The following is a 26,327-nucleotide window of genomic DNA, read 5'->3' on the forward strand; positions in this document are numbered from 1 at the left end:
AGGGCCTGATTGAACAGTCCTGGACTGTCCTTATAACCCTGAGGTAATCTAGTGTATGTGTACCGATGTGCTTGGTAAGTGAAAGTTAACCAGTCTTGCCATTCCTCAGCTAAATTCAAGCAGAAGAATGCGTTTGCCAGATCAATGACAGTATAGTATTCGTGCTCCGGACTCAGAGCCCTAAGTGCTACATATGGGTCTGGGACTGGTCTCCCGATGGTCTTGGTAGCCAAGTTAATCTCCCGGAGGTCGTGTACCATCCTCCAGTCTTTTCTACCCGGTTTGGGAACAGGCATGATGGGCGTGTTCCACATACTGTCAGGTGCCGCCCTTAAAACCCCTGACTCCATTAACCCTTCTATCGTTCCTTTAATACCCTCCTCCTGACTGGGCGACAAGCGGTATTGTTTTCTCCATATTGGTTTCTGCCCGGGGTTGGCCAATTCTAGAAATACCTCTCCTTTTATTACTCCCACATCATAGGGCCCCGTTGTCCATATATGTGGACTCAGATTAGAAAGATATTTGTCTGAGTCTCTGTGATCAATATTTTCTCCTTCTATGGCTCGGTCTCTTTCTACTTTCTCATTCACTACCTGGTCCCATGCTTCAATATTCAGTCTGACAAATTTTCCTCCCTCCGAGGTGGAATATCCCGGGATTTCTGTCTGCCTGTATTCACACCCTATCGCTTCCTTTACCATCGGACCCAGCTGTCGAGCGTGATGATCTTTGGCAATACCCAAGGTCACATGAGGCACACTTTCTACTCCTAAGCAGAACCACTCCATTTGTTCTTCTGTCATGACAACCATAGCAGCTATTCCCTCCTTACCTACAAAGATAAATGGACAATGTATCGTTTCTGTCTTCCCTTCTTTAGAGAGTCCCACCTCTCCTCATATTCCTGGTCCGGGTGGATGGTGTAGTTTAATGTAACATGCATAGGATCTAGTGGATAATGGTAATCCCCATACCGAGGAATACTGGCCCTCCACTCAAAAAACTGTTTAATCAGCCCTGGGCCTGGTTCATCATACAGTAGCCGACTCCAGAAAATACTAACCTCCACAGAGTCTTCTGAAGCGTTAGATGGGATCATTACTATAAACTGTCCTCCCCTTCTTATTGTATCCCCTGGGTATGTTAACCGAAGGCCCTTCTCAGAACATTGTATGGTTATTCCTAGTTTGGTAAGAATGTCCCTTGCTAATAAATTAATGGGGCAACTTGGCACAACCAGGACAGGCGTTTTAACCCTTTGTCGTCCAAATGTCATGTCGATGTTATCTGTATAGGGCTGTGTTTCCCTTATCCCGGAGAATCCTATTGTAGATAATGTTTTGCCCGAAAATGTGCTCCCTGGGGGTTTTTTAATCACTGTCGTAACTGCTGCCCCTGTGTCAACCATAAATTCAATTTTTTCTCCATTTACCGTCCCCCAAATTTTTGGTGGCTCCCAGGGAGGCGTGATTTTTGATTCTCCTGGGCACCTTCAATAATCAAATTCAGCACCTTCCTCAATATAGTCATTACACTGAGGTGCCTGGACTTGTTGATCACTCTGCCACCCCCCGATTCTCTGGGGCCCATCAATGTGTCCACCCCTACCCCTTGCTTGTCCTCTTAAGTTTCCTCCTCTTCCCCGATAGCCTCTCATAGAGGGTAATCTTTTTCCCCTTGCTCTCCCAGCCTCCGGACAGTTCCGCTGGTAGTGTCCAGGATTTTGGCAGTACCAGCATACTGCATGTTCCCCTCTATACATTGTACCTAGCTGTCTTTCCCAACCATTTCTTACTTGGGGTCCCGGATTTATCACTGGCCCCATGACCTGTGGGACTATCTGTTGGGCCGCTAATTTAACCCCTATATGTTCTATGGCTCTCACCAATTTATCGGTTGTTTTGTCCACCTCCTTCTGGGACGCACTTTCTGACTTAGCATGCTCTGATTGATGATGTCGTTTGATTGCATGTTTCAGGTGTCTTTTCCACAAATCCTCTGACATTGTCTCTAATCCCACAATGTCCCTTAATTTTGCTTGAACCGTAGCAGGTAGTCCGTTTATTATCCCATTACGAAAGTGAGCCCTTCCTAAGGGGCTGTGGTCGGGTCTTTCTCCAGTCCCTGTTTCCCATAAGTCCCATGCTCGAGTGAAATACTCGTGTGCAGTCTCTCCTTCCTTTAGTTGAAGGGTTACCAAGGCATCCAAACTATAGGGTGTAGGAAATGTTTCTATAAGTGCTTCCCAAAATTTATTCCGAAGTGGGTTAAATTCTATTTCATCCCCCAATTTACTGCTTCTTACAATTTTCTCTATTTGCTTCAGGGCCCCTTCTGCCTTTAATTTTATCATGATAGTTCTGACATCTGCGAGTGCTAATTGTTCTTGGCAGGTTTCTCGCTCAAAACAAGAAATCCATGGACTAGCCCCATTACTCAACAGAGGTAGTTTTTTCATTAAACTCTCTAAGTCCATTCGTGACCAGGGTACATATTTTTGAGTTCCCCGTCCCGTGATCAGTAATGGGCATTGATATCTCAATTTTGGGGATTTCTGCTCCTTCTTTACTCTTGGCATGCATTTATTTATCCCACTTTGTTCTGACTCTTCTTCGTCACTGTCACTGTCCCTATCAGCTTCCAATGTCTCAGGGTCAAAGGTATATTGGTCACGTTCATCTCTAAGATAATCTTTTCGGCCATAGTTTAGTTGTTTCACATCTTTCTCTTTTGTTCTAACTATGTCCAGGTAGGCATGTCTATTTTTCTCCCTCCCGAGTCTTTTCCTTTTACTTTCCTCCCATGGTGGATCGTATCTCGTTTCCTCATCTGTACTACACTTTTCGTCCTTTACTCCTATTACCATTCCTTCAGCTTTAATTTCTCCTGACAGTGTTGTAGTTATCTTTTCCACTTCCTTCAATACACCTACCATTAAATCTTTTTGATCCTCACTGATCTGCCCCAGCACATTAATATCTCTGTTTAAGTTTTTAATGTTATCCTGAACCTTTTTCATGTTCCATTTCTGTATCTCTAACTCCTTTTCTATTTTCTTGGACTCCAGAGGGGTCTCCACATCTATTACTCCCCCTTCTATTTTTATTAAAGGGGCCTGTACCTCGTCTGATGTGTCCCTATTCCCGAGGTTCTTGTCACACCCCAGTGTCTCAATATCTGGATATAAGGGACGTGACTCCAGTATCCCATCTGGGGTGCCAGGGGCACCTTGTGACTCCACATATGCATAGGGCGGGGGTCTACAAGCTATTTCTACAGGGGCCATAATAGGTGGGTTATCAGGGAGACCAAATTCTTCGAATATAGCTAGGACATCGCGGTACTGCATCTCGTTGTCTCTCACCCTCTTTTTTGCTGACTCGCGATTAAAGATTTTGTTTTCTGTGTCCCGTTTTGTTTAATTGTATAAGACTCACTTATAAATGATTTATTGTCAGAGTACATACATGACATCACATACATCCAGAGACTATGAGAGAGAGAGAGAGAGAGAGAGAGAGAGAGAGAGAGAGAGCATAGCGAGAGAAAGAGATAGAGAGGCAGATACACAGAGCACAAGAGATAGAGAGAGAAAATGCCTTGCACTGGCCCCACTGGGAGAAAAGTCTTCAGATTAACACTTTCGTTTCAAAGGTTTTAAAAGGTTCTCATCCTGTGATCACTGGTCTGGATCAGATTGGGTCTCCCACCACTGGGAACTATCACTCCTTCCTTCCCTCCCACCTCGAGTGAGCTACACGTCAGCCCACAATGTCTGCCCTGATCCCGCAATGGTGGGGGTGCGGGAAAGAGGGAGGGAGAGAGGATAAAACAGGATCCCATTTGATGCGGAGCTGGAATTGTGGGCACAAAATTAAAACCAAATTGTATTTCTCTGCCCTGCCCAACCTGGGGATTTCAGGGCAGCACCGCCACAGATTGGGATTGGGAGGGGGAGTGGGTGAGAGAGGAGGGGGGGGAGAAGAGAGAGAGGGGGAGAGAAGAGAGAGAGGGGAGGGTGAAAGGAGGGAGGGAGAGAGCAAACCCGGACACTTCGTGGCTGGAAACTGGAAACAGGCACTTTTCCTTTCCCTTCTGTGTTTTGTTTCTTCCAGCTTATCTAAGCCTCTACGTTTTAAAATTTTTTTTTTCCTCACCTGTCAGGAACATCTCAGTGCCCCCGGGTAACCAACCCCTCTTCCTCCAGCGGTCTACACATTTTCGGAGCATTTTTTGTTTTTCCAATGCCGCATTACTGGTATTTCGCTCCTCTAATTCCTGATTAATTTCCTTAATAACTTGGTCAAAAGTCTTAGCAGGCAACTGTACAGCCATAGCTGCGGGACCGCTTTCTAATGCCTGTTTTAATTTAGGTTTTTGTCCGTTTAGGGGATCTATGTCAACGAAAATTGCTTTTAAAAATGTCTCCTTGCAAGCTGGATGACTAATATCTTTTAAAGGAACAGTCTAAGTCTTGTCCTCCAATTGACTTCAGACTGTCCTGTATACTCTGATTGCTCGTTTTCCACTCTCTGTTTTCCCAAAGGGGTCTGAAAGTTAAATTACAACTAGAAAACCAAATATTTGGGCTATACTTTTGTCCTGTTTCCCTGTACCAATCTATGAATTTACGTAACTTTATCTCCTTGGTGATGTTGGGAATACCCTCATTTAACTTATCAAAAGTATTTCGAATAAACTGGGTGTCTCTTAGGAGTTTGTCAACTTTTTCATTAATATCTCCTACCTGATCCGGACACAGCTGTCGCAGCCTTCTGTCGTCGTTCTTGTTCACCAGGCAGGCGTCCCTGAGTACTTTTTTTGTTGTCTCAAGGTCTCTAGTGTCTGCTGTGGTATTCCACCACGGCGAATTGGGGAAATAAATTCTTAACTTCTCAAGTGTACAGACATTATCATACCTACCGGACATTTATAAGTCAGTCTCTCAGATACAATTGAGGCCAATAAGCCTGAACCTTTGTTTTCTTTCAAAGCCCAACCTTCACGTGGGAGATTTCTCCTCTTAATAACCAGTTTAGCGCAGAAAACTCAGGTCCTCAATTGTTTATAGACCACCTTCTCACTCTATTGGACTTTGCAACGACACAATAAAGACTTTTAAACTCTAGTAGTTTCTTGCGAAGCACTTAATAAATGTCATTCAAACACCTTAAGGACTTTTATCTTGTCTGTAATCACTTACGTGTTACAATCCTGGCATGCGACCTTCAATTGTGGTCGTCTAATTTGTCCGATCTCCAGTTCTTACTGACAATCATAAAGATTTTAAAAAAAAGAGAATTTTGTTAAAACAGGCTTCTCTGGACCTTTTTATCAGCCGGCTGAGATGATTGTCAGAAAAAACAGAAACCGTCGTCCAGTGTTCACTCACCCATCACGTCGGGGTCACCAAATTGTTAGGTCTGCTTTGTTCATGAATGAGTGAGACAAACACCAGGCTGAGTCGAAATCAGGGTTCTTTGTTCTTTATTACCGGATTGTAACACTTGCGACTAACCATGTTAGTCGGAGAATGCATTCTGCCGTTATCAGCAAAATGGTGATTTTTTATACCCTTGGATATGTGCTTAGAACATCATCATATCATTACTTGTCCAATGACTAAAACTGTTGCTATCCTTTCCCTGCTAGCTTCCTGCCTCTCAATCCATCAATGTCTCTCTTATCTTGTAAGTACAAGGATGCATTCACATCTTGTTACAGCCCTGTACATTCCCATCTCATGATGTTTTACCTAACAGGAGTACAAGGACACCTCCCCTTCTTGTTACTGCCCTGTACAGGGTAACTCCCTACACATTCCCATCTCATGATGTTTTACCTTACATTATGTATACATATACAATCTTTTTGGAAGAAAATTCAATCATTTTTAGAATACCTGTATAAGATTAAAATAGTTTTAGATCCAACAGTATTTTTATTGGGTAGTTTGCAACCTCTGAAAAGTTTGGGATTAGATAAGTTCCAGCTTGCTTTTGTATATTTAGCTTTATCCGTAGCGAAAAAATATATTGCTAGTACGTGGAAAGATACAAATGTGATTGATATTAATGGATGGTATAATGAGATGAAATATTGTTTAATAATGGAAAAAATTACATATGTTTTGCATGATAATTATAATTTTTTTATTAATAAGTGGGCAGTTATTCTTGGAACATTTACATTTCAATTTATATTTACTAAATTTTAACTTTTTCTTTAATATTCTTTCTTTTTTCTTTTTTTATGTCTCTCCTTAGGAGAGTTGGCTGAAGGGGGGAGGTTCTTTTCTACTGCGAAGGACAGAATAATTCTCATGTTAATGAATAAAAATCCTCAAACTCATGTCCGACAGATCAGAAAAACTCTTCAGGAGGCAGGTGCGGATTCGTCAATGACTACTGTAAACAGAAGACTTCATGAACAGAAATACAGAGGCTACATTGCACGATACAAACCATGTATGCCTTGGATCTTGAGCAGTTCCTTTACGCCTACACATTTTGCTCTCGCCATCACTGATACAGATAAATCTTGGTTTCCTCTGTCCACAAGATCTTTTTTTCCAGAATTCTGCAGGCTCTTTTAAATACTTCTTGGCAAACTGTAAATCTGACCATCCTTTCTGTGGCTAACTAGTGGTTTGCATCTTGCAGTGTAGCCTCTATTTATTTTCATGAAATCTTCTTCAGACAGTAGTCATTGACACATTCACATCTGCCTCCTGAAGAGCTTTTCTGATCTAACAGTTATACATTTGGGGATTTTTCTTCATTATGATGTGAATTCATCTGCCATCAGCAGTGGAGGATTTTCTTGGAATAGAGAAAGAAAACAGAGTGTACTGGATTGTTCAGTAATTGCAATTACTGAATTAACTAGTACGCTCTTTCTCCTTTCTCTATTCCAACCTGTTGAATTTGGTAATCCTAAGGTTTGGGTGATTTCTTTTACTCTTTTATTCTTGTTTTTCACCCTCATAATGGCTTCTTTGACTTTCATTGACCCAACTGTGGTCCTCATGTTGAAAAATGGCAACCACAGTCTGCAAAGATGATCAAATGCTTAAAAGTAAACCTAGCTCTCTTATATCTGCACCCATGAAGCAGTTAAACATACCTGAGAACTCACAAACACCTGTGAAGCCAAATGTCCCAAAAATTATGGTGTCCTGAATTGAGGGGACTATGTATAAAAAGTGCAGTAGTTTCAACATAGTCAAACCAAAATGTATACAAATAACCTTGAATAAAATCTGGAATGTGCATTTTAGTTACATGTGAATTGTTTGATAACAAATTTAAAACTGTGAAGCACAGGGGCAAATAAAAGAAAAAAAAGTGGCTTTGTCCCAAACTATGTATTAGGAAAACTGTCTGCATTAGGTAAGAAGCCTTCATTTTTGTCTTTTTTGCCATTTTAATCAGCTCTGATTCAGATTGAAGATGTATTTTTTACCATTGAACTATTCTCTCTTCTCTACTAATCTCTGTTTGTCTGTAGGCATTTCACTTCTCATTTCTCCCCACCAATTAGTTTAAAGTCTTAGCAACAGCTTATTCACAAGAACACTGATCTTGGTTCAATTTCCCACAGAACCATGTCCCTATATCAGTACATCTTTCTTTTAACATTGACCAAAACATCTCAATCTTCCCTCCTTTGACTTTGATATAACAACTGTTGCTTCAAGTTCATCTCCTGTCCTGAGGTGATATCCTTAACTTTGGTGTCATAGTTGGCAATGCAGCCTTTCCCACATGCTAGTGGTCACAGAGAACAGCGTCAATCCTTTAACCTGTCCTCCATTGCCAACACATTGCTTTCCAGTCGCCCAACCTGAATGTGTCACAATGCTATGATCACTTTAGCTCACCCATCCTTCCATGTCTACTCTCATTCACCTGTTGTAGGACATTCTTACATGTTGGGCAAGTAGAAAGACTGAAGCTATACGAATCTAACCCTGAATCATTGCATCTGCCTCATTCGTGGCTACACTCTCTTGTTCTTGACTGACCAATTCTATGATAATTCAGCAAGGAAGTGTTGCTGAGTCCTGGAACACAGTAGTCCGGAAAAAATCTAATTCCTTCAAACATTATTATTTGTTTCTCTCTCCACAGACTCTGCCCCCACCAATTTTAGAATCTAATCATTTTCTGTTTCATTTCAGATTTCCAGGATCTGAAGTATTTTTCTGTTCGCGCCTCTCTTTTCATTGTGTCTGTGGGTTTCATTGTTCGCTCCATTTTACCATAAATCACCCAGATTTTAGCTAAAGGAACTATAAAAATCCAAGAAAGACCGATGACATTTGGAGAAATTAAGAATGGGATCAGATGCATTTTGGACCCACTATTGAGCCTCCTATGTTCCAATGTTGCGACAGCAGCATGCATGCAAGCTCTGAAAAGGGCTTCAAGTGACACATTGTTAAATTGGATAGCATGTATGCATGTAAACCCCTTCCATAATGACACAGAGCAAGTGAATCATTATGCCGAGCAGTTCTCAACTCTCACTTGATTAGTTGAGCACCTCACGCTCTGCCGCAGGCATTCATTCGCAGAACTGAACACAACATGGCTGCTTCTGGCGCCTTCAAATGCATAATCAAATAAATGATCGACTACTTACCTTGGCACTTTTGCTTCAATTCTACTTGTTTTCTATAGCTATTTCAAATTTGAAAAGATGATCAGGAAGAGGTGAGGTCGATGCTGAGATTTATCTCACTGAAGTCATTTTTTTTTCTTAGCATTGTTCCCAATGCAGACGTATTTACAAATGCAATCTATTTCAACTGTGGTTGTTTTGCATGTCACTTTACATTGTTGTTCCAAACTTAAGAGATTTTAGGATGCTTAAATGACAAATGTGATACGAGCTTTAGCAATCTTGTAAGGCCAACAGATTTCTCATTCATGCCTCAGCAATGGTACCACATCCAACTGAGCCCCTCATGATATAAAGGATTAGCTTACTTCAAAAAACTTCCTGGGATAAGATTGCTTCTTTCTTTTGCTTGGTACATCCACATCTTCCCATTTTCAGTGACCGAATAGCCTTATGAACAGTAAGAGTGTCATGAGACGTCCAGAATTTGATACTGATAGATCAGCTTAAAAGGGTAAATTGATTTGCATGGGTCCAAACAAAATAATAAATTGATCACTATCAAGCCAAAATTTCCTGTTTCGTTGGATTGGATGTCTGCAAATTTCCGTCAGTAAAACTAAACAATTATAAAATTTCCCATGAATGAATTTTTATATCAGCAGAGAAGAGATTACATGATTAAATACTGTCCCTTCATTGACCTTAAAACAGACATTATCACAACACAGCCATTGCTTTTCCACACCACAGACCTCATGGCATTTCAAGTGAATGCAGTCCAGTTAACATGATGATGGAAGTAATAACCAGTCCTTTAACCGCATTTTAAATGTTTTTTTTTGAACTGTAAGCTTTGCAAACTGTTTGTTTGGAAAGTCTGGAGGAAACTTAAAGGGACACTGTTTTAAAAAGAGCCAAGTATCTCAAAGCAGGGAGCATTCTCTATAAGTTGAACTAACAGTTCTACATGTTTTCTATTGATACTTCAGTAGATATTAACAGTTATGACAAGCTTGTCATGATCAGTGATGGGAACTTAACACTCAAGGATACTCAACATTCCAGAAGGATAGATTGAAAGATAAAGAAGATTGGGTGGCATTGCTCATTAAAGAGGAGATTAAAGCAATTTTAAGGAAGGGCATCATATTAGATCATGAGGTATCTGTATGGGTCAAGTTGTGAGACATCATAGGGCAGAAAACATTAGTGGGAGTAGTGTTCAGATCACCAAACAGTAGTAGTAAGGTTGTATATGCCATCAACCAAGAAATAAGAGTGGTTATTATGAGTGACTCCAATATGCATGTAAATTGGGAGAACCAAATTGGTAGCAAGACAGTGGAGAAGGATTGCAAGCGATGAGTGAGGGATGGATTCATCCATCCATATGTCGAGGGACCAACTTGAGAGAAGGCAATCCCAGATTGGGTGCTATGCAATGAGGCAGGATTGGTTAGCAATCCTTAGGGAAAAGTGACCACAATATGGTGGAATTTTTCATCAGGGTGGAGAGTGACACTGATACATCAGTGACTTGGATTCAGAATCGAAATAAGATATGAGGCATGAATTGAGTAGGATAAACTAACTGAGTACACTTCATGGGCTGACAGTAATGGCAGATACTTAAAGATTAAGTGGAAGAACTTCAAAAACTCTACGTCCCTGTATGGGTAAGGCGCCTTAACTGTGATGAGGGAAATCATAAAACATTAAAACTGGAGAAGGAACATCTAAGTTGGCTAGGAGAAGCACCAACCAGAGGACTGAGAGAATTTTGAGTTAAGGGGAAGACAAAGGGTCTAATTGGCATGCAAAAAATAACGTTATGAATAAACTTGTAGGAAATATGAAAAATAATCACAAAAGCTTTAATCAGTATGTAAAGTGGAAGAGATTAGTTAAGGTAAACGCAGGTCCATTGCAGCCAGAATTAGAGGAATTCATAAAGTAGATCAATTGGATTAATTCTTCAGTGAGGAAGATACACTGTAAAATTGCGGGAACTCGCTGAGAGGAGGAATTGGTAGAAATTGATACAAGTACATTAATAGTGTTAAAAGTAGATAAATCCCCAGGACCTGATAGTCAGCAGCCCAGAGTGTTCTTATAATTGATGTGGTGTATTTGAATTTTCAACAGACTTTGACAAGATCCCACACAAGAGATTACTGGAAATGTTTAAATTTAGAGGATATGGTATAAGAGGGAATGGGTTTAAAACTGGTTGGCAGGCAGGCAGGGTGGTAATAAATGTCTACTTTTCAGATTGGCAGGCAGTTACTAGTGGGGTGCCACAAGGTTCTTATGTAATATCTCTAAATGTACAGGTGGCACTCAGCTGAGTAGCAAATATGAGCTGTGAAGAAGATTCCAAGCGGCTGCAGAGTGACTAGGACAGATTAAGAGGGTAGCCTAGTCGATGTGGTATAATGTCGATAAATGTGAGGTTATCTACTTCAGTGCAAAAACAGGAAGGCAGCTTATTACCCAAATAGTGAAAAAAAATAGGAAAAAGGGAGGTGTAGTAAGACATGGGTGTCATGATGCAATACTCATTGAAGGTTTTCATTATCAGCAGGCAGTGAAAAAAGTGATTATCATGTTGGTCTCTACCATGAGTGGTCTTTAATACTGGAGCAGGGAGGTCTAACTGCAGTTGTACAGGACCCTGGTGTGGCCACACCTAGAGTATACGATTTCCTAATTTGATGAAGGGCATTTGTGTTATTGAGTGGGTGGGGCAAATGTTCACCAGACTGATTTCCGCTGTGGCAGGGGAGACCTCAGGCAGTCTGGATCGAAACAGCACTTCTAAGACGATCACACTGAGCACGGGGGGCCCCCAGGGCTGCGTGCTCAATCCACTGCTGTTCACTATGCTGACCCACGATTGTACAGCCAAGCACAGCTCAAACCATATCATCAAGTTCGGTGACAACACGACAGTGGTGGGCCTTATCGGTAAGAGTGAGGAGGCAGCGTACAGAGACGAGGTGCAGTCACTAACAAACTAGTGCAGAGCAAACAACCTGTATCTGAACATTAAAAAAAAAACAAAAGAGATTGTGGTCGACTTCAGGAGGGCCCGGGGAGATCACAGTCCCCTGACCATTGACGGCTCTACTGTTGAGGTCGTCAAGAGTATCAAGTTCCTTGGAGTGCACCTGGTGGAGAACCTCACCTTGTTCTTTAACACCAATTCCATCACCTAGAAAGCTCAGCAGCACTTCTACTTCCTGTGAAGGCTGAGGAAAGTCCATCTGCCACCCTCCATCCTCACTACATTCTACAGAGGATGTATGAGAGCATCCTGTGCAACTGTATCATGCCTGATCTGGAAGCTGTGCCACCCCAGACTGTAAGCCCCTGCAAAGGATAATGAAGTCAGCGGAAAAGACATTTGGGGAACCTCTTCCTAGCATGGAGGACATCTACAACACTTGATGCAGATGGAAAACAATATACATTGTGAAAGACTCCACACATCCCGCATGTAAACTGTTCTCCCTTCTGCTGTCTGGCAGGAGGTACCGTAGCACTCGGACCCTTGCGTCCAGAGTGGGAAACAGCTTTTCCCCCCAAGCCATCGGCTCCTGAACTCTCAGTATAGATGTGGATAGTGCATCATGGATAGTGTATATGTCTTAGTACCTTAATATTTTAAACTGTTAACTGCTTTCCTAACTTACATATATGTAAATATGCTCCATGGTCCTGGAGAAACTCTATCTTGTTCTACTCTACAAGCATGGTATGAATGATAAGTAAAGTTGACTTGCCTTAACTTGACATATGAAGAAAGACTGAATAAACTAGATATAATCATTGGAATTTAGAAGAATGAGAAGGGGTCTCATATGAGATAGGAGATTCTGACAGGACATGAATGATGAAATGCAGAAAAAAAAAAATTCCCATGTTGGGAAGCCCAGAAGAAGGGCTCACTGTCTAGAAATAAGGGGTAAACCATTTAGGACAGAGTTGTGAAAAGATGATGAACTTTCTACCACAGGATGCAGTTATGGGCAGTTCATAAGATACATACAAAGGGAAGTTGGTTCAAGCCGTTATAGCGAAAAAGATCAAGGGGTATGGAGAGAAAGCAGGAATAGGTTACTGAAGTCACATGATCATCCACAATCATATTAAATGGTGATGTAAAGTCAAAGGGCTGAATCACCAACTCCTGCTTTTATAATTTCCATGAAGCAAACTCAGATCAGAAGGCTCACAGACCTATTGGATGTTTTCCACAATCTAAAGTCAGCTCCAATTCATAGAGGACAGATCAATGGAGAAAAGATTGAGTGTCCAGTCGAAGGTGGCAGAAATTTTGAACTGGCCCCTTGCAGGGTTTGAGAGGGATAAGTGGTCAAGGAAAAAGCATTGGGTCAGGGATGACAGATCAGTAAATGACTGCAGATTAAACAAGAGTTGAGGATGGGGTGGAGGGATTGAGGTGCACAATCAATTTGGATCATAAATGGGCCATACCTGGAATAAGAGAATACTTCAGGGGAGAGGTCATGAATGTGGGGGTGCCAGTCAAGAAAGAAAGAAGGGCCAGGATCATCATGAGGTGTTAGTGAGCAGAGATGATCAGCCTATTTGGATGGAGTTTTGGTCAAAGAGGGAAGATCAATTCAGGGCTGTTTGATAAACCAGGTGAATAAACCCATTCAGATTTTGTGTGGGGAAGGCAATAAATGAGGGACAGGGTCGGGTCGAGATTGGGAGTCATTGGGGAAATTGGGATTGGCTTGGACTGCGGAGGTTGTAGAAGCGCTGGAGGTGAATCTACAGACACTCGGTGACTCTGGTGGGGGGGGGGGGGTTGGGGGGAACACTCTCTTTCTCTAAGAAATGTAAGAGGTGCCTAGACAATTCCTGCTGGTGGCGAATCTTTCTGCCTTGGAGCAGGCAAAAGAGAATTTCATAGAACACTATTTTATTACTACGACAATAAATTAAATCTTGAATCTATAATTGAGTAGAAAAGAGGACAAAAAAGAATGATAAGAATGTTACCAGGACTGGCAGGTTTGAATTGTAAAGAGAGGAGAATAGGAGACTGAGGAGCATTGAAAAGATAGTTATTTCCTTCCCCCCCCCCCCCCCCCATACTACGGAAGAAAAATCTACAAACAGTGACCATAGATTTAAGGTGAGAGAGGAAAGCATGGGAGATTTGTGGAAGAGCCAGAGGTAGGTACATTTTCAGTGGTACAATTGCAGTAGTTAAAAAAGATTGGAAAGGAAAGGTTTAGAGCAGTAGTTTTCAAACTGCCCCCCAAAATCACATTCCACCTTAAGCAATCCCTATGCCATAAATGCTCTGTGATTAGTAAGAGAATTGCTTAAGGTGGTATGTGTGGTGGGAAGGCAAGGTTGAGAATCGCTGCTCGAGACCCAATTGTTACTGAAATATTTTGCTTGAGAAAAATTGTCATTGGCCCATTTCCTTTGGAGTTAATGAAACAAATCAATTAGGTACGATTAATACAGTGGTTTTCAAACCTTTTTCTTTCCTCTCACATACCGCTTTAACCAATCCCTTACTAATCACAGGCACCTATGGCATAGGGAATATTTAAAGTGGAATGTGAACTTGGGGGACAGTTTGAAAACCATTGTTTTAGAGGGATATGAAGAAAACACGGGCAAATGGGACTAGCTTGGGTAGACAATTTGGCGTGAACAAATTTAGGCTGAAGAGCCTCTTTCTGTGCTATAAACCTATCTCTATAACAATCTATTCAAGAGCTGTCCATCATTTCAGCCTATTAGCATTTATGCTGTTCCATTCACTGCCCTCCCCATGTTCTTGGTTACTTGGACTAATTTGCTTTTTTTTTAAATCAGTTCTGAATAACACAAAACAATAGTTAGTTTCTTTTTTCACAGATGTTGCTTGACTGGAAGAGTTTTTTTTCCCCCAGCATTTCTGCTTTTATTCCATGAAGGAAAAGCATACATTTACAAGTCAGGATTTGTGCAATGTGGAGAAGTTGCAGGCAGTGAAATGCCACTCCTGCACCTGTACTTGTCTTCCTTAGTGGTAGAGGTCACTGGTGAAGAAGATGCTGTCTGAGTTGACTAGATGGGCACCTGCTATGGATATTGTAGATGGTGCACATTCCAGCGACGGCTTGTAATAATAGAATAAGTGACCGCTTCATATGGTTATTCTGTACCAGTCAAGTGGGTTATGTTTTAGTTGGATAGTGTCAAGTTTTTTTGAGTTAGGTCAGACATTTATCAAGGCAAAAGTAGATTTTCCCATCAATTTCCTAATTTATGTCATGTAGGCATTGGAGAATGTTTGGGAGTCTGAAGAAAAGACTCTCATTGCAGGATATCCAGTCTCTGATCTATTCCTGCAACCACAGTTTTGGTGTGGCTGGTCCAGTTAAGATTCTGGTGACTAATGCTTACCATGAATTGGAGAGTGAGGAACTCATCATGAATGTCACAGGAGTCATCTCTTTAGACTCTGTTTTTGGCTATGATTGTTCTATGGAACCTGTTGTATAAATTTTACAATCAATTCTCCAGTTTTTGCAACAAAGAAGCATAGAATTTTTAATCTTCTAATTATTTTGCTTGAAACAGAACATTATCAGCAAACATTGATAGTAGGTCACAACACACCCCTTTGGAACAAGAAGTGGCAATGAGGTAGGGCTGAGTTGATGGCCTCCAATATCATGAACTATTTTGCTTTCTGTACAGTGTGAATGTAACCCAGTGAAGCGTTCCCCCTTTGATGCCCATTCACTTCAGTTTTACTGGGACACAATACAATCAAATACTGCATTGAAGGACAGTCATTCTCAACTGCTTTTTGGCCACATTTTGATAAGAGTGTGTTGAGCTTTGATTGAGTGGTGCCCCAGTGAAAGAGAAACTGAGTATTTGTGATCTGATTATTGCTGAGTTGATGCCACTAGTTCACATTGTAAACTACTGCTTCTACTCCCTTCGCTGATGATTGAGAGCAGATTCATTAAATGGTAATTGAGAGAATTGGAATTCTGCTGCTTTATGCAGCCAAATCAAATCTTGCCAAGTTTCCAGGGAAGATACCAGATTTATATCTGTGAAGGAACAAATTTTAGTTGCAGGGTATATATCTCAGCTCCTTAGCTTTTTCTTGACATTCAGAGAAAGAATTTCTAGGATTTTTTCCTTGAATCCTTTTAAGCATTTTACCTGCCCCATTACAATTTAAGAAATGTGTTCTGATGGCTGTTTGTTTTCTAGTTCATCACAATCACAGATGTTGTGTGACTGCTGTTCCCTTGAAAAATCCTAATGGTTAGGATCACTGTCTGCAATGTGAAGGGCAAAGTCCATTTAAATGAATCATCCTTTGTCATTTCAGGAAGGAAATTGAATGGAGTTTTGGATCTAGGGCTTCCATTAATGGAACCAAGATGTCATGCACAAGTCAACTGGATTGGTCCAGAGTAAAAATAGTTTTGCATTGTTTTGAATCAATTGTTGCATATTTTAAATGCAAATTTAAATCACATGTCAGATTTAAGTTTGTTGCAAGTTTAACTGGCTCGCTATTTTTACAATACAGAAGTACTTTGAGCTGGAAACTGATGAAACATTTATTTAGCTTGCAATTGTATGTTCTTGAGGTGAATCTGACTATTTTGCCTTGGAGGTGAAGTAATGGCGTGTTGTCCATAATCTTTTATTTAGTTCAAGTTTCTTGTCTGTAAAAATGCTTTCTCATAATCTACCAGCCTCAATCAGTCACCTCCACTTTAGTTGATTACCATTTTTATCATTTCTTTTGAACCAGTTTTGCTGCAAAAAATATGCATAACACAGGTTGATCCTTCAGTGAGGTCCTTTGTGAAATTTAAAGTTATTCCCGGTCAAATAAACTATAGGCACTATTTGAGGAACTAGGACCATCTCTTTCTAATTTACTGTGTTCTGGCATGTTCAATGACCTTACTTGACTACATAAAAAAGGCAATTATGCTTCCAGGAAATGAATTCCTAATGTGTGTAATCTTTCTGCAGTTGAATCCTTGGAGTAAAACTAAATCAAATTCCAAGGCTGACACAGCCTTCCTTCAGAGTGGAACCTAGCACTAAACATTACACTTAAGGCATGTTAAATAGAGGGCCTCTTTCTGTTATCTTCCTGTACTGCAGTCTGCTAGATCAGCCATTCTCCACAGGGGGTCCAGCCAATCCCCAGTTGCCATAGTACATTTAAGCAAAAGCCTTGTTTTCTTTTCACCTCTCAAAACATTTTTTAAAATCTAGTCTGTATAAGTACAGAAGAAAGCAAAATTTGACTGCTTCACAGGAATGGAGCCCATGAACTTAGTCCAGGAAGAGGTGGAGGGGGTGTGGAAGGAGATATAGCCAAAAAAAGGTTGAGAATAGCTGAACTAGATGGAAAGGGCCACAGGCCATTAATATTTTGGGTTTTTTTGCATTCATCCATGACATGAATAATTTACACACAATGATCTCCAAAATTCAAAATGTTTACAAAATTCAGAAAGCACTGTTCTATCCAGTTTAGGTTCAAGATAGATGACTGAATTTCCATAAAATCTATTTGCTAACCTTGTCAATTTACTAGATTAACAATTTTCTCTGAATTTCTTATCAAGTGTGTCATGAGAAAGTTTATCAAATACCTCAAAGTCCAAATCTAAATTGTTAACTACCATTGGCATTGGCTAGTCTACCACTTGAGTCTCCTCCTCCAAATTATTATTTTGAGAAATCTCCACATCTGGTCTCTCTGATCAAAGTTTCAAACTGTTCAGTCACTAAACTTGATTGTGGATTCTGGTGATTTCTAACAGATATTAGTCTAAATTGAACAAACAGAGAAGGGTGAATGTTATACTATGATTAGCTACTGCTGGCTGGACACACCTCCCGAGACTGATCCTACCCATAGCTCTTTGCAGGCTCTCCATTTCACTCTGCCTTGATCAGTCAATGAGGTTTACAGTTGTTAATAAAAGCCTATCAGTTTCTCAACTGTCTTTTGTGATTATTGATGTTGCACCAGGTGAAAATACTGAGGCAAATGTGACTGAGAAACAGTTCAGTGACCAAAAAGAGCCACAACAAACAAACCTGTCATAGAGCCTGAACAATCCAATTAGAATTAGAGCAGTCCTGTAAACCCAACCTGCAGCTGGAACAACCCAGTTTACCACTCAAGCCAGATCAGCCCCAACTTCACTTACAGAACACCTTATAACCAACCTAAAGCCAGAATAGGCCTGCAATCCACAGTTGAAACATTAATGATAAGCAAACAGCTATTAGCCATCAATAATTAGAATAGGCCAATAATCCACATATACACAGCCCAGTTAGAAATGACGCTGCCTGGTAACAAAGCAAAGTAAAATCCATCCAGAGGCAGAATAAGCCTGTGTTCCTTGCAATCTACCTGCAGCTGCACTCCTGGTACACACTCTGTAACCAAACTAGAGAGCAGCAACATTATTCACATAGAGCCTGCGCACCAAGTAACCAATTATTATTGAAACATTTCTGTAACTTCTCTGCAGCTGGCAAAGGTCGATAACCAACCTCCATTTAGAAAACTATAACCCTCAGATGTAACAGTCATGTAATCAACCTACAGTCAGAACTGCCATGTAACCTACCAACAATTGAAGCTGCCACGTAACCCATCTCCAGCTAGGACAATCCTGTAATCATGTCTAATGTAACTAGCCAGAATATATCTGTAATCCATCCAGAGGCAGAATAGGTTGAATATACTGACATCATCCATCTACAGGTAGAGACCGCCAACCTATCAATAACCAGAACAGCAATTATACCTACTTGCAAGTAGAGCTGTTTAACTAAACATCTGTAATTGGAACACCAATCATCCATCTTGAGAAAGCCATAAATCCACCAGTGGACATAAACCAACTACACATTAAACAACTATTCACAATCTTCTGGCCGAACTCAGGAGGTCAAGTAACATCAGGGAGAGAAAAGAAAAAGTCAATGTTATGAGCCTTTATCGAGACTCAAAGCATTTTGGCTCAAAATGTTGACTTTTTTTCCCCCCACTGATACTGCTGGACCCATTGAGTTCCTCCAATCATGCATTTAGTTTTGGATTCCAGCATCTTCTATGTATCTACACATTAAATAACATTTAACCAAACCACAGCAAGAGCAGCCACATTTATTTCATTATTTGGAACAACCATGTATGTACCTACAGCCCGAAGACCAATGTAACTCAAGAAGTTCCAGGATTTAGTCCACATTCCATTCTATTTCCATATCAGGATGATAGGTTACTTGGAGGGGTATCTGCAGGTATAGGTGATCTTATTTGTAAACTGTTCTTGGTAGTAGAATTCATTAGTCTTGGAGTGGTACAAAGCACTCCCTTCAATTCCCATTGATTTCAGTCTGGCCTGTGTTTCCTGATCATGCACAATTAACATTCACTTTGACATCAAGGGCATCATTCCTTGACTTCAAATATTATCCTCATGGAACCCAAATGGAGCACTGACAGTAAAGTTATTGGTAAATAGGTGCTGCTTAATGGCAATCTCTATTATGTCTTCAATCATTTTACTGGCAATTGAGAGCAGGCAACGAGCAATAATTGGTTAAATTTGATTTCTTCTGCCTTCAGTGAGCAGGCTTTGTATGTGTAATCTTCAACCTTGTTAGATATGCATGTATGATGCCTGTACTGGAAAACCTTGGCCAAAACTATGACTGATTCTCAAACATAGCTGAGGAATTTCAAATGCTATCTGGTTTGATTTCAGGTAAGGTAATCAGTTGTCGAGGCATTTGATTTCCTTTCATCTAGTGACATGCTAACTCCCCTTAAAGCTCTATTTTCTTGGCCAAACTTGATCATTTTCAGGTGGCAGAGGCCCCACCACTTGTCTTCACTGCCTGCAACAGGATATCCAAACCCAAAAGAGAAAATGAGGATTTTTGAAACAGAAGACAGTAATGCATGGGTTTTCAATGGAAAATGTCAGTGGACAAAGTCAATGTAGCTATACATGGCAGATCATTACAGATTTACCTTTATGGCTGATGATGTTACAAAACTGTGGCAGTTTAATTGTTCACATTATCTCTATAACAATTTAAACCTGTCATGTTAACTGATTACTGCATGTTGTCATATCACGAAGTATATCTATGCATTGTAGTATCCATTTGCTATTCAAAAACGTGCATATTTATGAATGAATGGTTACCAATACTTCATGTTTTCTGTAGATGCTGTTCTTCTGTATACAGAAGTGCTCTTAGTCACAGTTAACAATTCAATTAGTGTTTCAATAAAATACTGTATGGTCATTATTTTAAAGAATATTTTAAAATGTGTTTCTAAATCTGACTTGCCTGAGGAATTAGAGTTAATAAACGTGAATATTAACATTATTGAATTTTCACTTTTTCAAAAAAAATTGTTGGATTCCACTACCTCCCCACTGTAAGAAAAGCAAATGAGACAATTCCTACAGTGAATTCTGCATCAAGCATAAACCCAGATTCTGAAAGCAGGGGGCCCTATGGTCCATCTGGGGAACAGAGCATATTTAAGTAATGGCTTTTTCTTCGAACCTCGCATACATAAATATATTTTTGTATTTTTTAATGTGATTGGTAAGAGAGAAGTACAGACTTGACTGCTTCACAGGAAAGGGGGACTACAGTTGAAAAAGCATTGAAAATAGTTGTTCTAAATGATCAGAGTACCTCCTTGCTCAGATTTGTGATAACCCACCTGAACATGGCCAGTGGGACACGAGAGAAATTTGGCACAAGAGGCCACATTCAGCAACCTGAACAGTTCTTGTCCATGAGTGAAACCTGAGGTTCCAAGGTCAGTTTGAGACAATCAATGAGGTGATTGAAGGAAGGGGAATGAGTTGTGAAGATGTCAAAAGCTATTAAAGGTACAAATAGGAGGTTTTAAATTTCAACTGGCTTCATTGTGAAGCCTGGAATTACAGTTTTGCTCCTGGTCCACAAGGAAACCAAAGGCAAAACATGAGTTTTCAATAGAGTAAATCAAAGGAATAAGTGTTAACATAACTAAATATGGAAAATTTTCCAATCACTGTAGATTTACTCTACATGGGTGGAGATTTTACAAAATTGTGGCAGTTTATTTATTGTCAAATTCTGGTCCATAATTTATTTCTTCGTTTTTTGTATGGAAAAGCTGTCAGTGTTTCCTTTTTGACTTTTAAATAAGATCATCAAGTGGGACAAATTTACACAATTTTTTAAAAAATGATCCCACCTTTAACCTTTTAATTTTCTGTTCAAAAGAATGGGGTAAAAAAAACACAGAAAGATAGTGTTTTAGGGGGTTTAATGACAACCCTTTGTTTAACTGAATCTTTGCCTCTACCATCTGGTTTCTGCGAGGTAGCTAAGAATTGGGCCCCTTAATTTCCATGGCAGATGTGGAAGAGTCTTGCTGAGCTCATCAAGACAGCATCATTCTACTCCAGAGGAGCAGTTTTTACTGCACTAAGTAATACAAGTTTATCCTGCACTGTTGAGCAATTTCTCTCCAATAACAAGTTCTCAAGCATTCACACGAAGTGAAGACAAGAATGAGAATAGCATTGATTGCATACAAGCACTAAACATTTCTATCAAGGGTAGTTTATCAAGCCTTTCTAGTGGGGTGTAATCTGGAGTGGTGCCTTTTGCTATAGATAACTGGAATATAGTAAACAGCTGTTTTGCTCCACTTTGCTCTCTGTTCCAGCAGCTTTAACAATGAAAACAGCAATTATGACTATTCCAGACTGGAGAGGGTTAACTATAATGTCATAGTTTCAGTCACATAATTATATCAGGTTCAATGTTAAAAAGTATGTCTTCATTTCCCCTGCGAACTTCAAGCAGCAGAGGAGATTCATTCATCACTGCTTCCTGCATGTCATTTGTTGTCTTCAAGGGGATTCCATTCACTTTGACAATAACATCACCATCTTGGATTCCACTCCTGGTAGTAAGGAAATCAAATATTTAAAAGTGACAATAAACTTATTGTTAAACATTTATTCCAACCAGAACAAGAGATCTTAATATATAAAAGAACATATAAACTATATATGAAGTTAAATCCCAGTGGACACTGAGATTCATTGCTACAAACAATACCACTTGCATTGATTCTGGCACATTGGATGGCTATCAAACTTGTGTTACACATTCAACATCACATTAGAAAATAACTCCGAAAGCAATACTTTATGTTGCCTGTTGATGCAGTTTTATGGGTAGAGCTCTTGTTTCAGAAGGCATTGTCACCTTAATTTTAACACTCAACAAACTACCTTTCCCAATGGAGAGAATTGGAATAGTTAAACTATCAAAATCGAGCAGCTAAATCCCAGTTCTTCTTGCTTAAAATTTTATAAGCACATCGCAATTCATCCCACAAAACCTCACAAACTGAAGAACGTGGTCCATTATGTGCTAACTCCCAAGGATGGAAGGTCCAATTGGCAAACACAAGTACTCTCCAGTCAGAGTTCCTGATAAGCCAAAAGAAAATAGAGAGCTCCCCATTGGCCTTCAGATAGGCTGCAGCTTTCCCCAACCCCTAATGGTGGCTCCAGTATCATGGCTCCCTGACGGCAACTATATTACTTACACCTACCAATTTCTCCAACCCTGATCTCGCCCAGACAGCAGTTAGTATGGATACCTCCACACATGCAGGTGTCTGGCTGCAGCTGCCTGCCCATTGCTGTTCTCCTATCCACCAACCAAGCCATCTAACAGACTGCCATCTGAAGAATATTTTACCAATGTCCTTTCAATCTTTATTGGAGGGATTCTAATCTCACTCTTGGATCCTCACCCCATTGATAGTGGGCAACAGGGCTCCTACAGTTTTTCCAAAATGAATTGTCACATATAGTACTCCCTGTCTTTAGTGTGGATTTGGAAAGCACAGGCAGAAATGAGAAGCAGAGAACTGCAAATGAACAATTTTAGATGTCAATAAGTTGGAAAGGCTCCTTAAGAGATTCACCAGGATGTTGCCAGGATTTGAGAGGCTGGAGGGATTGGGTCTTTATTCCCTGGGTTCTTTGAGGATGAGGGGGGTCCTTACAGAGGTTTAAAATAATGAGAAGCATAGATAACATGAATGCTCAGTCTTTTTTTAATTAAAATACAGGGTAGACAATTCTATAACTGGAAGGTACAGCTTTTAAGGTGAGAGGGGAGTGATGCAAGAGGGAACGGAGGGGCAACCTTTTTTAGTTGGAGGGTGGTCCATATCTGGAATGAGTTGTCAGAACAAGCTATAGATGCAAGTACAATTTTGATCTTCAAAAGACTTTTGAACAGAAATATGTACAAGAAGGGTTTAGAAGGATAAAGACCATATGCAGGCAAATCGGACTAGCCCAGAATATCAACTTGATCAGCATGGAAGAGTTGGGGCTCATTTTATGCTGTTTAAACCAATGATTTTAAATTTATAAAAGGTGAGATGAAGGAGGCAGGCAGCAGTAGAATAGAATATCAAGTCTGTAGCATGGATGAGCATTTCAGGAGCGAGCTTTGGACCAAAATCAAAGGCATTACGGGCATAGAAAAAGCAAACCGAGATAAAGCAGATTATATCCAAACCTGATGAGTTTGTTTCAGAGTCACGGAAAAATTTATATATTCAGTGGCTTTGGAATGGATATGGGACCAAAATTAATGGTTGCATTCTTCTCACATTTAGTTGGAGAAATTTTTACTCAATTATTATGCCAATATAATGCAGCCTAACAGTTTGAAACAGAACTTTTGAAGCACGTTTCACGAATATTCCTAGCAACAGAATACAAAACAGCTGCTGAATTCCCTAGAGTTGCATAGAGAGACTCTTCCAATCCTTTATTGTACCATCCTTTATGGCATATTCCTTGCACTGGATTCAGAAGGGTAGACCCTACCTGTTTGCGGGTGAATCTGGAATCACTTCATGCACATAGATGCCAGAATTGACATCTGGAAAATCAGGATTTATTTGCTTCATTTCTTCAATCAGGCTGGAGAAGAACAGAATTAGAAATAGCTGGAGAACAAATAAATCAAATTGCAATACAATTGTATGAGGAAAAAAACTTCATAATGCACAAAAACAGTGCTAATGCAATCCCATTGACATAATGAACACGAATAATGAGCAAAGGTTCTCTGGTTTAAATTTACCTGTATTTTTAATGTATTGCCACCATTTCATGTTGTTAATTTGCAACCAAGGTGATGAATAAAGCAGAAATCCCTTCTGCTGATGTCTGCACACTGATCCTGCAACCCGAGACTTTAATCTGCTTCTTTGACAAATGAGAATGAGGCAAGGAACTTGAGCAGGATAGCTAGCTGATGTTGATTTATCAACACAGCAAACCCAACAGGAAGTGCAAGAGAAATCAGTTTGTGTTTTTTTGGGGGTTTTCTTTCATGATATGAAACAATAACAATCCTCCCGCCTCAAAATGAAAGTAAACATTGTGTTTCAATCAGCTCACTTGCCCTCACCTTTAATTTTTTAAAAACTGGCGGTACTGCCAGAGCTGCTGTAAAGGCAGCGCTGTCACTGGTGCAGACCCGGGAGAATAGAGACACAGTGCTGCTCCAAAGGGTTCAACCGCATGGTCCTGATACCAATGCCTCTTTACAGGCTTTAAACGGCATGTGAAAGGAGCCAATGGTATTTTTAATTAAAATCTTGCAACCTCAGGACTGTGCCCAAAGATGGTGGTGCCTATGCTTGGAAGTGTATCACGAGGGGTTGCAGGCTTCAGGGAGTAGCAGACCGGCTCAAAGCACCAGAAGTGAAAAGAACACCCCCCACCCCCTCCCCACCCACCACCGAGAAGGGAAAGCAGAGATGACCCTATGGAACAGTGATTATGACAGCAGACCAGCAAGGAGCTGAAGTGGCTGAAGGACCTACATTGACTGAAGACTGTTAGTGGCTTGCAGTCAAAGGACTCACAAAGGCTGCAGGCTGCTGACAACTTACAGTCAAAGGATTCATACCAGGCTGCAAGCTGCTGAAGACTTACTCATGGGAACCAGGTTTCAAAACTGTGATTTGAGAGGGCGTTGAGGGCAAGAAGGGCTCCCATAGGGGCCTCAGATGCAGAAGGCTTTCTGATCATTTGGATCTGGAGGCTTTCATCCTGCAGAGGCTGCAGGAGTTGCTGGTGGCAAATCCACAGACACTCTGAGACTCTGAATGGACTCTCTTTTGCATCTCTTTCTCCTATTGTTAGGGGAATGGGAAGTGCTCAGGACGACTCTTTATTTGCCATACACCAGAGAAACGTTGAAGGACATTATGCATATTACATTTTTTTATGTATTATTATGTGACAATAAAAGGAACCTCTGAACCTCCTTCTGTCATTTTCAACAATCCCACAGCACTCCAAAATCTCCTGCCCCAGAATACTTGTACAGTGATATAGCCATTATTGTGTTCCCACTAAGATGACACTCCTACTTATAGAAGACCAGTATGGACCCTCCTGCCCACATTGTTGTGCCTATATATGACATATATATTTATATATATGCCCTCCTGAAAAAAAAACTTAACCATACACCTAAATTACAGACCTGTTTTCTAAACTGCCATTCCTGTCACCTACATCAAAACAACATATCAAACAGTCAGGTTACATTGCCTACCACAGCAGAGTTGGCCTTATTAAGAGTATATAGTGGCCTGCTTGTCGCCACTGACTCAGGAAGCTCCACCATTCTAATTCTCCATGACCTTAGTGCAATGTTTAATATGGTGGATCATGCTATTTTAATAGATCACCTCTGATAAAGAGAGTTGGTGTTGACGGCACAGCCCGGTATTGGTTTAAATCTTATCTTAGTGATAGGGCTTTCTCAGTCAACAATGGCAAATTTTCATCATCGTCTGCTCTCCTTTCCTGCAGGTCCCTCAAGGGTCTATTCTGGGCCCCATTCTCTTCTCCTTGTACATGCTTCCTCTCAGAAGTATCATCCAAAAACATGACATCTCCATCCACTATTACGCTGATGATACTCAGCTCTATTTCCCCCTGAAGTCCAATGATCAGGCAGAGATAACCAGCCTCATTGACTGTCTGGAGGACAGAAAGTGCTGCATGGCTCAAAACTTCCTGCAGCTAAATGAAGGCAAATCTGAGATCATCCTATTTCCCCCCCCACCTCCCCCCCATTATCTCCGATACCCTTGGTAACTTATCCACCCTCATTAAACCACACATCAAATTCCTTGGTATGATATTCGATTCTACCTTCAAGTTTGACAAACAAGTCAATGCAGTATTAAAAGGCAGCTTTTTCCAACTCCACACTATTGGCAAAATCAAATCATTGCTGTCACTGAAAGACCTCAAGAAAGATATCCAAACACTCATTTTCTCCCGTTTAGACTGCTCTAACTCTCTTTACATGGTTATTAGTCAGTTGACATTATCCTGTCTGCAACTGGTTCAGAATGTGGCAGCAAGGCTCCTAACAGGAGCAAAGAAGAGGGACCATCTCATCCTTATTCTCGCCTCCCTTCACTGGTTGCCAGTACGGATCAGGTTAGATTTTAAAGTTCTCCAGTTTATTCCTTGGGTTCTGGGCAGGTCCCGGCA

At 40.6% G+C, this 26,327-nt stretch overlaps 1 protein-coding gene across 1 annotated transcript in view; it reads right to left on the bottom strand.

The window, feature by feature from the left end:
- Positions 1-19,703: 19,703 nt before the first annotated feature.
- htra3b (HtrA serine peptidase 3b) overlaps positions 19,704-26,327 on the bottom strand; it is a 49,203-nt gene continuing 42,579 nt past the window's right edge. Inside the window, exons 8-9 of the mRNA XM_069926166.1 lie at positions 23,628-23,723; positions 19,704-21,670 (exon numbers count right to left, since the gene is read on the bottom strand). Coding sequence (XP_069782267.1) covers positions 21,505-21,670; positions 23,628-23,723 — 262 coding nt within the window. The 3' untranslated portion in view covers positions 19,704-21,504. The remainder of the gene's footprint in view (positions 21,671-23,627; positions 23,724-26,327) is intronic.

This window comes from Narcine bancroftii, chromosome 3 (assembly GCF_036971445.1).
Source record: "Narcine bancroftii isolate sNarBan1 chromosome 3, sNarBan1.hap1, whole genome shotgun sequence".
NCBI lineage: Eukaryota > Metazoa > Chordata > Chondrichthyes > Torpediniformes > Narcinidae > Narcine > Narcine bancroftii.